General features: G+C 38.9%; 1 protein-coding gene across 2 annotated transcripts in view; it reads right to left on the bottom strand.

Moving 5' to 3' along the window:
* The window catches only part of LOC122571180 (protein madd-4-like), a 109853-nt gene that overhangs the window by 25957 nt on the left and 70962 nt on the right, over positions 1 to 12934 (bottom strand). For both annotated transcript variants that reach the window (XM_043734599.1, XM_043734588.1), the window contains exons 6-7: positions 4400 to 4541; positions 3071 to 3203 (exon numbers count right to left, since the gene is read on the bottom strand). In XM_043734599.1, the coding sequence (XP_043590534.1) occupies positions 3071 to 3203; positions 4400 to 4541 (275 nt within the window). The remainder of the gene's footprint in view (positions 1 to 3070; positions 3204 to 4399; positions 4542 to 12934) is intronic.

Raw genomic sequence — 12934 nt, forward strand, 5'->3', positions numbered from 1 at the left:
TTTTTTTTTTTTTTTTTTTAATTGTGTCCATAAAACCTTAAATTCGCATAGAAATCCAAAGTCTTTTAGTATGAATCAAATACATATCAACGAAAATTTCTCCAAAGGAGTTTTCTATGTTTGGTAATTTTTTGAATTTCGAACAGTAGAAACTTCTACAGTTATCAATAAATCGCAACGAATTTCTGAATTACGACAGCAAGGTAAGAGGAAAAGCACACACTGGAACAGGTAAATACCAGGGTTCTAGAAAATAAATTGTCTCGTTTCTTCCTTGCGTTGGGTCGTATCGTAGAAGAGAAGGCGATACAACAACCATCATCGAGTGGAACGGGGAGTCGTTTGTACAACCGTGGGGAGATTCGCATAAAAGTCGAGCAATTCCTTTAAATAACTTTTTCAGCAGCATGGAATCGTCCAGATCCGACGATGGTCCCGACTAGTTGGTACTTTATAGCTGGCAGATCGTTTCGCGGAGTTACTCTTACGACGGTTTTGATCGCGATCTCCGGAGGAAGAAGCGCGCTTTATGTCGACGCGATCCGTTGGCTAGCAGGAAAAACAGCCATATCGCCGGACGAATTGTTTGTTCGACAGTCGGAGTATTCTCTACTTCCTCCAGGCTGTTCGTCCGTGTTTCTTCAGCCACGATATGCGAATCGACGTTACGTTAAAAAACCGGGGAAAAAGACGTGAAAAATGCGTGCAATGTAAAATGAAGGATATGGGCAGATATCGGATATCATATAAATGTGTGTTTTAAAATGGAGGATATATTGTACGTATAGAAAAGAAGGATTATTTTTTATATTGGTTAATGAAGATGGAACAAACTTGTAAGATTCTAACGAAGCGTAAACTTTCCTTGTGATCATATTGTTATAGTGAATATATCGATTCACTATACTATAGTAATTCGCTAACCAATGTACGCACGTATTAATCGTCCACCAAGCAAACGAACGTTATTTTCTAGAATTGGCAGTGCTTTTATCGAAACTTGGATGGAGGAACTTGAAGGCTGAATATTTATTTCAGACGTACATACATAAAAATGTAAGTTGGATTTCATCTAAACAATTTTTCGTCATTTCTCTAAAACGAAATGTTCTATATTAAAGAATAGATAAGATTGTATTCTCATCTATCTTGTCTTTATCCAATTGTTATCGCTGACTAAATCTTATGTACATGAATTCATACGAATTTTCTTCTTTTCTTTATATTCTGTACATTCTGTATATTTACCAAACCCGACGTTTTCATTATGTTGCGCATATACAGGATAATGTACATGGTAGAATATACAGGCAACGTAGAACGAATAATTTTCAAAAAACTACCCTGACGTAAATATAAAACGTGAAACACCGTAAACAGCGGAATATTCGACGATATTCGAGAAGGGCTTTATTCCGAACACTTGTACAACATTGTGGCTTGCAAGAAGGTAGCTATACATATGTATATGTATGTAGCCGTTTCGATATTCAACGAGCGATTCCAGCCAAAGTGTTCGCAATCGGTGTTTTCGACGCGGAGCTAGAACAAGGGGTTTGTCTCCGTCGGTGAAAGGTACTGGGGGCTTGTTTTTCCAAGTCTCTTTCAGAAAGAGGCCCGCCGGGCTTTTGCTCTTTCCCGCTACGTCCGTCGACTAATGGCCGTTCAGTCCGCTTGAAAGCTCCGGCCCATCGTTTCCAAGCCCGGGTATTGCAAGTCTACACGGCTACCATATCCATTTCTGCGCGTTGGTTGCTCGGTGCACGCGTTGCACACGTACAGAACCACCACCGATACGGCTTGTCTAACAATAATCGGGACTGCTTGCTTGCTTTGTCCGCGGCTACGGCGAGGAAATTGGTCAGAGAGGAAGATTGGCCGGCGTTAATCCCAAAAGTGGGAGTTCCGATTTCACGAATAGCACGTGGAAAATACGAGAATTTCGAGCAGCTGCGCGAACGTGCTCCCCGAGTCAAACATTCTCTGGTCTGCTCGTAAAACCGAAACGCTCAATCTCGAACCCCGGGGTCCCGCCGATTAGAAAAGCTTTAATGAAGTTTCTGATCCTCGGTTTGAGTCCAACGTACAGGTTACTTGGACGCGCAGCGATTCGAAAAATCGCGAATTTCTATTTTTCATCTGTTTTCAGTGACGTAAGTTTTCAGCAATGTATAATGTATTAAATCCTTCAGAAAACGCAATATATAGCGCCAAATGGAAGTATTGGTACGGCCTGGATTTTCATATAAAATTCTTTGTAAATCTGTCAAAAATATGTTTCTCTATTTAATTTTTTTTCTTTTTTTTTTTTTTTTTTTTTGTAGAGTATAACTGTCGACTCCTTCAAATAGTCGTAAAGTATTGGCACACTTACGATTTTGCAATATAAATTTATTATAAAATTTCATTTTATTTAAAACTTCATTTTAGAGTTATAATAGAGATAAGAAATATAAAGCAGACTCCATTTTAAAAAATTGCATTTTTTATTCACACGTAAAAAGCGACGTAAATTTGAACAACATTGCTGGCTTCGATATTGTTCTATTTTCTATTTTCGTTGTAACCTTTTAACAAATCTTCAAACGCTCCATGTTCATATAACGTCTTTTTCTTATTCCTATAGAACATTCGGACAAAGTTTGGAAAAACCTGGAACGTCTTATATTGCAAATTCTACGTCCTAAATCCTATATTGCAAAGAGAATGAACAGAAAAAGTTGAGTCACCAACGTCTCAAGTACCTCAGCGCATCTAAAGCCATTGATTTCTGGAATAGAAATATCAGATCGAGTTTCTTTTCTCGGCGACATTGGTAGAAGAGAAATGAATGGAAATCTAGATGTGGAGGATTGACATCGCCCCCGATGGAGCTGGTTTTTCTACCGCGAGCGCGTACAAGCACTCCATCCATGACTCGTGGAAAAATCCGCGAACAAAATATTCTTTGTACTTGTCCGCGTATGCGCATTTGAAGCCACTTCGCTTCGCCTCGATACGAAAGTCCGCGGCATCGGTTTAACGTTCTTTGACACGGACACGTACACCAGACGTCAGGAAAGGTACTCACTTTGCAGTGCAGGGGTGCGTGTTGCACGGCATCAGGGTCTTCTCTGGCTTGTTGTCCGGATCGCAATAGCTGTCGTCTACCACGTTTTCGTCCGGACCGATCGTCTTGCACACCGCCATTGCGATCTTGAAACCTGACGGAAAACGGAAATCGTATTTCAACTTGTGACCGGAAGGATGATAACTTGCAGAAGGAACGTTTCTCGAAAATATCGTGATCTTATCTGCTTCGCGATAGTCTTCTTCGCAGTTATCTTGGGAAATAGAAATGGAGTACGAATGTTGAGCAGCAATTGCAAGCCTGAGAATTATAGCGATGCACGCTGGTTCACGAAAATATTTGAACACCGATCATTGATAACTTCTATGTTCTATAAAATATTTTGAAATTTTATTAGCACTATAACGAGACACGACTGATAAAATCACGATCATACTGATAAAATTTCAGACGAATCTGAATATAGAAATTACAAGATATTCATCGCAAACAATATATTTAGTAAAAAGTTAGCATACAACGTGAATAGCCATTGTAAGTATATAATATATATCGCTGAACATTAATATTTATTGATATACTGGGTAATTAATTATTTAAATGCTTTAGAGATTCCTGTAGACGAGGATAGCTTAGAGGATTGCGTTTGTTCTTCCATGAATTTTTTCGTTTGCGAGATGGAACGTTTAAAATGATCGTTTTAATTACATGGACGGTACCGTTTTCGTAAAGTGGAAAATGGTATAAAGATTTAAATAGGAATCCACTACGTTTCTGAAATAGAGATTTATCGTTCGTGGCATGATTTTGCTCTGCATTCGACTAAATTTGGTCTCGTATATTTTCATAAGAAGACTTTTCAAGCGTCCATGAGAGATGAGGTTTCATCGAACCTCGGGTATTGTTTCGATGATCTTTGCTCTACAAGTTTAGCTATTTCAGCTATTTTAGAATATTCTACATAACATAGACAGCACATATATGGTTCAAAATAAAGTTTTCTACGACAAGTATTTAAACATTCTGGCCAACTATTGTACATTTCGTCCGTTCTTTGACGAAGCAACGAGGAAGGATACTGTTCGAGTGTCGAACGTTCAAGGAGGACAGCAATCTGAATGCAAAGCGCAACGTTATGATAGCAGGGAGAAATCAACCGGTCTAAGTAGCCGTTATTAATTTCGGCAAAAGTGCCGAGGAACGTTCGACGATTCGCGGGCTCAAAGTTCATTAGAATTCATTGCTCCCAGCGTCGATGTAAATGGACTAGCTCCCGGTGAACTAATTGTAAGTGCTTCAACCGAATGAACTTCGTAACCAACCACTCACCTCCGCCGCATGATTTCGAGCAGGCGGATATCGATTCCAAACTCCACGAGTATCGCGATTGGCAGCTCGACCCGTTTCCGCCGCACACGCCGCACGGGTCCGTGTTCTTGTTGCTGCCGACTCGCAGGTCGCAGCCGACTTTCTGAAACAGAGATCACCCCGCCTTCGTTAATAGAACTGTTCGTCGTTCTTTTACCAAATGTTTCTCTTTCGATTTGCGTCTAGAAAGTTGCTTAATGTTATTTGCGCTGTGTGGAATTGACTGAAAAAATTAATTTATAGGTTCATACTGTTGATAAAATTATGTCATCGTAGACCTTTCTCTAGATAATTCTTATCGCTTTTATTGAATTTGTTAATATTATTGACGATGGTGTTCTTTCCTTTATTTTTATGTGGGGTTAATAAATAATAAAGGTTAATAAAGAAATTACTCTGTGATGCTCTAATGATGAAGTTAGCGTTAATAATATGTTGTAGCAGTGTTTGTAGAGTAGAATAAACACAGCCATGTAAAGCGCGAGATAAATTCAACAGAGTTTTTTCATCTTTTCTGGGAATGCGATACTTGTATCTTGTTTATAGAAGCTAATAATCATAAGTAAATAGTAGATATTTAAACCTAGCAAAACGTGGAGAATATGCAAAAATATATAAAGCGTTCAAGGTAAATGGTAGCTGTTATAAGATTTAGTAGGTGTTTTCAGTTTTTTGCTTACGTTCATAAAAATATAAATTTCCAAAAATATCCGCGGTCTAGATATAAAAATTATAAAGATCTATTTCTTCTACTTGAACTAATATAATTCACGTCGTTCGTGTAACACTTTCTGCAACATGAAACCTTACATCTCGCGTCACATGATCAAGCCCCACAATATTTTCTTTTAATTGTTTCCCGATAAATATTATGCAAATAAATGAATAAATTTGAACGTGGATAAATTTCGTCTGCATTTAGATTTCGAGGTTTAACGTGTAATCAAGTGGGTAACGGCAAATAGATGGTAAATCAGTACTTAAACTCTAAGGGTTCATGCTAAGTCCCCGTTTTATACCAAGTAGAAGCATTGGTCCTGGAGGGCGCATAATCTAAAGACGATCCCGCGCTATGTCACGCACCCCTGGGAGCAACTTCGATTTGCAATAAACTAGAACTTTAACTCAGTCTCCTGATACCAGGTTGGTTGTAACGCAAAACAAATTTCGACTCGGTGATCCATAACGCGTTTTGATTCAGAATTCTTCCTTTTCCTTCGAAAAAGGAAATAAGACACGTATACGTCGCTCAACGAGCCCTCTTATTCTGGTCAAACATAAATAGAAGGCGGAACGGAACGATAGAAGGTGTCATGGAACTGGGGCATCGAGCGCTAAACCGCAAAAGATTGATCAATGAAACGAAAAGAAGAGCGGTGGATGTCACTCTGCATAATCTGAATGTGGTTGCCTGGTGCACACAGTTCGAACGTCCAGTACAAATACAGTAGCACCTTTCAGGAAGAGAGAAGAAGGAAGAGGGAAGAAGGAAGACGGAAAGAAGGATGGAAGAAGAAGAGGAAGAAGAAGAAGAAGAAGAAGAAGGAGAAGGAGAAGGAGAAGAAGGAAAAGTAGAAGAAGGAGAAAGAAAAAGAAGAAGATGCGAACGAGAGAAGCTGACATCGATTCGTGACCTGGCTCGGACGGCAAACTGATTTGTCATTCAGGCGGCATGGAGGTTTGCTCCGAGGTCGGTAAGTACATTATTCATCCCTTATCCGGGCGAGAAGAGCGAACCAAACTGGTGGCAAAGATGTCAGGTGAAAGAGAGTCGAGACAAGGAAGGATATATGTAAATGGAATAGTGCGTAAAAAGGAGAGGCACGAGCCTAACGAGATCCTAAAAACGATCGACTGTCACGGTGAGATGGGACGATCAAAGATTTTGTCAAGCCGACTGATAGTCGACTTGAATATATGTATGTATGTATACAATAATTGTCAAAACATTTTATTCGACTGTTTGTCTTCTTGTTGTATCGATCGAATTTTAAATAGTAACATATAGATACCACCATATATTACTATTGAGGATAATTAGTGGATCGTTTTCTGTGCCATTCTATAATCTTCATGCTTTCTCCATGCGTTTGTGTATTTCTTCTCAATGATTGTCTAATATTGGCTAATATTGGCTAATACTCAATGGCAACAGCGATGCGGTAGATTTTTTCAAAAAATTCTGTCAATCCGCTGTCTTACTTAAGCGAGAGCTCGTGCAACGTTGCCCGCGTCTTTTCATCGGGAACACGTTCGCCGTTCGCCAGCATTTAGAAACAGCATTTCCACTTCAGCGGGAATTCTTCGACAGTTGGAAGGCGCCGTTCCGTTCGCGGAATTCGCGTAGAAAGTAACTTTGGTGAATCATGTTTCTCGACGAGGGGGGAAAAAAGAAAAGATAAAAGGGAGAAGAGAGCAAAGTGAAACAAGGAAAGAAAACAAAATTTAATGGAGAGAAATAAAAAAAGAAACGAATAAAAGAGTAAAGGGTAGAACTTAAAGTCGGTGGAATTTATTCGCTCGCGCGAACTACGATTTAACTGAGCCACTGAATAGCGTTACAACTTCTGTTTAAAAAAAAAAAAAAGAAAGTGAAAGAAGAAAAAACATCGAACAGTCTTGAGAAATCGAATAGAGCGCGTTCGCGATACCGCTAGGACGAATTGAGATTTAATTTTACACGAGGTCGGACCCGTTCCGCGACCTTTCTTCGCTCTATGCACCGATGCACATGTGCATCCATTATATACTTGTATAGGAGGAGGTCAGCGTCGAGTACACCGCTGGGAGTTCGAATAGAGTTTAAACCTGGGATACGCGATTTTAGCAACACGTCGAAACAACGTTCCTCGTTTTTTCCCTCTATTTTAGTTCCCTTTATTTTTCCCATTCTGACGGCTTGGCTGTTAACCCCGCTTACGAAATAGGATCTCGGGACTCGTTATACAAAGAGCGGTTTTTTAATCGAGCGAACGCATGCCACAATACCAAGACTTTCTTCATTTTCTCTTTTTCTAACTTCAAACGGAAGCTTCAAATGGAAGCAAGTATCGCATACTTGTTATCACTTTAATGAAAAGATTTCAACGAATGCCACTTTCATATTGGACGCAACATATCTGAGAGGAAGAAAACTTTCGTGCAACTGTTCATTACGCGTTCTAAAAATGTGCACCTAACACCAATTATGGCGTGCTCGCACTACTTGCTAATTTGCTACGCATTCGTTAATACTTTATTAGCATTTATGAAGGCGTTAGTACGATCTTCGAGTGGCTGGAAGAAGAGAAAATCTAGATAAAAACAAACTTAGTAAATTGAAAATGACTCTTATTTCGAAACCCATTTTGAGCGTTTAAAAGATTCATAGAGATTCCCTTTTAGTTGCTGAATTTCAAACGATGTACGACGATTTTTAGACCCTGCCAGCGACAAATGTGAAAGGGACAAGTCACATGCGCACACGTGCCATATTCACATATACCTGTGCGCCCGTGAGCACGCCACTGTGTCCACAGTACACGGGCGCGCGCGCGCGCAAACAGAACGGAAGAGACACACAATACGGGCGCTCAGGATTAGGTTTACTTTGCTCGAGAAGTGGAAACCTGCAGCGGAGCCCCGTAATTGAAGGATAGGACCATCGAAGCAACCGGTTATTTCTCTAGGTAAACAAGCCAAGAGAAACGGCCAGCCAGACGCGTCGGGCGTGCGAAATGAAATATCCTGAAACTTAACGGCGCCGATCTTCATCTCGCCCTTTCTTTTTCTCTCGTAGTGCTGACTATCCTCGCTCGATCCGTGCAAATAATACCTTTAAATTCGGTAAATATCTCGCCAATGGCCGTTTATGAGCTGCGAGAATATGAGTACTCATTTCGAAACACTAGTGGATTCTTTGCGTTCTATGGACGAACTTGCGAATAAATTAACCGTAATGGTGCTTCTTTTCATGGAATTCGTTTGATAAACGTTAGTAAAGAAAAGAGAGGTGATTATCCTCTGAGAGGCATTGTTACAGACTTTAATATACGTTACTAATATTCATAAATGTAATCGGTCATTTTGGTGGAATTATGGTAAAAGGATGTGAAATTTAGCAATGGATATAAATTAATGATAAATTAATAATTAGAGACAATATTTACTACTTATGGGACTGTCATACTGTAAATCTAAAATATCTACTAAGAAACGTGGCAATAATATATTTGACTATTTACAATACATTTAATGTTTAAGTATCATTGGTTTAGAAGGCGTTTATTAATTTGAGTTATTATTAAAAAAAAAAAAAAAAATTGTTCGATTTGAAGATAAAGAATAAAGTTATAACCGCGAGTTTTATTACCGCATATGGATGTTTAAAAATCAAAAAGTTTAATCGAATCTTAATATACCGTCGTCATACGTAGTTATAATGATTGTAAAGAATAAAATCGTCATTCTATAATTGAACAAACATATCGTCAAAAATAAGCAAATATCTAGAGATATTTTGTGAAAGGCAATATAGATTTTTTAATATTTATCTATTACTCTTATAAAGGAAAATAAAATCGCCGCTCACAACCTACTGTTCTTTTACCCTATCGTTAGATAACAAGATCCTGGTCGAAAGGTAAATCGGCGATTTCCGCGACTTTCCGTCTCTCGGCTATTTCGTTACGTAAATTTGACTGGCGTTCAATTATTCAAACCGGCTTTCAAGGTTCCATTCGACAGTCGGTACACCATTCACCGGAGTTAGCCCATTACGCTCAATACACCCTTTTCCCCGCCGCGAGTTTCCACCCTCGTCGCTGCACTATCCCATCCAACCCCATCCCAGACCTTCTTTTCTCTACACTCGTTTCTGCCTTTTAACATAGTTTCCCGGAGGATGGGATATTCCGGCTGCAGACGGACTCGATCACTTTGTCCGCCTTATTCTAGCCGGTTTCACTGAAACGATGGAATTTATCGCGGAACCATTGAACCGCTTATATATCGCTAATTTCTCCGTGTACCTTTCTCCGTGTACCTAGAACAAAACAGAACGGGTATGAAGAGCTTTGTACTGCGCTCGAATAATCTTTCTATTGTCTTAAAACAAAATTTAACCAAAAGAAACTTCACTTTCGATAGACATTCTTCCTTTTTTATAAAATTATCGAATTTTATTACAATTTGATCGAGGAAACCCTGTAAACACTTAATCAGATAGAAACTATCGGAGAGTAGACGAAGAAACTAGGCAAGTAGAGACGATTCGAGAGTAAGTCTAAGAGGGTGTCAAGAAATAATTAACGGGATTTCGTAGCGACGGCAGTGGCGACAAAGTTGGAAGGACAATATCTAATCAGCGAACGGGTCCACGTAATTAAGCACTAACCGAGCTCCTGTAAACGCAAACTGGTTTTGCATTATTAAAGTGGCGGCCAGTTCCCTTCTCTCGCGTTGGACACGCTCGATAAGTGCGCGACGACGCTTTTGTGCCATCACGACTCATTAGAGTTTGTCTTCTATCCACGGGAATTCCTCCAATTGTTTCGTCTCACGTGTTTCTCCACGTCGACGCTTGGATAAATTGTAACGCAAATCGTCCGCTACATTATCGTACTCATGTTCGCGCATCTTTATTTCCACGTCTTATATATACACACTATTTATTGGTTTTGGTGCGTAATGGTACACCATATATGTCTATTCCATACAAATCATATCCTCCACTTTTATTAATATTGGAAATATATATGTTAATACTACACACGATTATAATATTATAGAAAACAACTAACGCTAACAGACAATTAACAATAAAGACAATTCCAATATAACATCACTAGCTTTTTCCACTTCAATTTCCTCATCTTCAATTCCTTGATATGATATTTGATGATATACTTATATGGGCATCTTAATCTAACTGAATCAGAACGGTAGCAATGTTCTACTTTTGGTATGTACGTGGCGAATACACTTAATTATATGTGGTCTGAGCCACATTTAGTATTTCAGTGCTTATTGCTTCCTACTTAATAGGTTAAAGGCTGTATATAATAATAGAAACCTAACATACATGTATATGTACCATAATCATAATAGTATATCTACGTTGATGTAGTTCTGTTGGATTAAGCTTTAAAAAGTTTGAACGAAATCGGAACAAAACACAATGTCAATCCCAACGCAGCCTAGGTTCGCAAACAGTTCAAAATATATCAGTTTTGAAGTTAGGACCCTTCTTTCTATATGAAACGTTAGAACAGAGAATGATACTACTCATCGAATGCTATCAGAAAATGTAGAGATCGATAATGTAGAGAAGATGTAGAGATAAATAAATGTAGAGATCGTTTCAGCGGCTTGAAGCCACATTTAATCTCCTTTTTTGTTGAACACGTTACGTTTAAAAAATTCTTATTCAAAATTCAAAATTTTAATCAATGAAAGTTCGTCAAGAAAGAATTTCGTAACACGGCGATATCTTTAGACGAAGCGGGTCGATGGTGTTTAATTTGCTAGATGAAACGATAAACAACATCAATATTAGTGTACGTCACCTGGTGTTAGCGTTCTCAGACTTAAGACAGTCAGCGACTACTTAAGGGGTTAATCGACGAAAGTAGCCCTCTCTCGACGTGGCTTGCCTCTCGGTACACAAAGTCGTCAACGGTGTAAAGTAAGATCGAATTAACTTAATGGACGAGAAGTGCGGGCATCTCGACGCACCCATGGTAAATATTGGTCGAAGACGGGCGGACAACGACGCCTCGTTAGCTCGCATTTCCGTCCGCCGTCAGGAAAAACGTGGTTGTGTACAATCACGTGGACTTAAAACCAAAAGTTATAAACATGTTTCGGACGAGCCCAGTACGGAGGAAAATACAGCAGAGAAGAGACGGAGGGGAGATAGAGAGATAGAGAGAGAGAGAGAGAGAGAGAGAGAGAGAGAGAGAGAGAGAGAGAGAGAGAGGTTTAGGCGAATAAAGGGCACACTGTATGCTCTACCTAAGTAAATTTCTCCGGTCACGAGTTTCCGCCGGAACTTTCTTCTTCCCTGCCAAGTTTCGACAAGGGATGCAGCAATTGCGACTTAATTCTTAACCGACGTTTTCAGCGTAATCTCGAGCCAAGGGCCGGGACTACGATCGCATATTTAAAAGTCTGATCTCTGCTTTTAATTAATTATGCGTTAGTCGGCTCGCTTCTGAAATTTCTAGGCTGCGAATATAAATTAGGAAGTGGAAATCATTTTGAAACGAAAGACGCGAATGAACGAACAGATAATGGTTGTTTGGTCGAATAAATGCGACTATTTTTCTGCTTTCTTTGGTGAATATGTGGAGCTCGTTAAAAAATGCAAATATCTATTTAAATATGGAAATACTTGAAAAATGGCGTATGTGTTTTCTGCGTTACATGGTATTACAACCGGAATTTGGATCGTTCGTTTTTTGATAAATGTACCTCGATCTTTCGTTCTCTTTGTTGTATCGCGTTTCCAAAGTGCTTCAGAAAATGTACGATTTCGTGGAACGAAATCTGAAATCTGAAATCTCTCTGTACGAATTTCAAAGACATCCGTATCTCGCGTATAAACGAAGTCAGCTTTGAACGTAATAAGTATTGTTTGTCCGCGCATTTACACACACGCGAATAACACGTGCACGCACACGAGTATTTTAAACGCATATTAATGGCATGATAAAACTTGCAAATGAAACCTTCAAAATTTTATCGAGTTTCGCTACGAGCGTATGCAACATTAAACGGCCGGTAAAAACGCTTTTTTCTCTGTGTTCTCGCCGCTTCCGAGAAAAAGATCGGTATTTTATTTATAAGAGCTATCAGTGTCACGATTCGTTGCGGTATTTTGGAAATTATCGCGCTGAAATTCCCTTGGAAATTGAATTGGTTATTCATCGAATCGGTCGATGCACATTGTAGACCGCGACTTTATATGTCTGACCAGTGATAGGCCTATATCACTGATCTCTATTTACGTCTATTTTTTCAGGACTGACCAATGATGAAATCAACTGATTTCCATTAATAAATAGTAAATTACATACACAATACGCTGTTTGTTAAATCAATCATTGTTATTATATATGCATATATCATTAATATATTATTAATTGAGTTACATATAGAAAATATACGCCGGGGCTGCCATTATTTCCTTATCGATTGATTTAATATATATTTTTAAGAGGTGAAACTATTTTTAATCTATATACAGTCTATATACACTGATTATCAGTGCCGGAGGAATCTTTAATTAACAATGGGAATAACATTATTCATTGGCTACACCGAGTACCGGTGAGTAAAGAAGCTGTTTCAATATGTATACAAATGCATCGTATTTATGTTAAATATTGATATAGTATTCGCTAATGTTCCGCATAGCCTAAATAATATTCGAATAAGCGAGAACGTTATTGGTATCGTGAGATTATTGTAACGAAATATGATAAACAAACCGTCGTTACCGATTGTTTAATTCCC

Source organism: Bombus pyrosoma, linkage group LG1 (assembly GCF_014825855.1).
Source record: "Bombus pyrosoma isolate SC7728 linkage group LG1, ASM1482585v1, whole genome shotgun sequence".
NCBI lineage: Eukaryota > Metazoa > Arthropoda > Insecta > Hymenoptera > Apidae > Bombus > Bombus pyrosoma.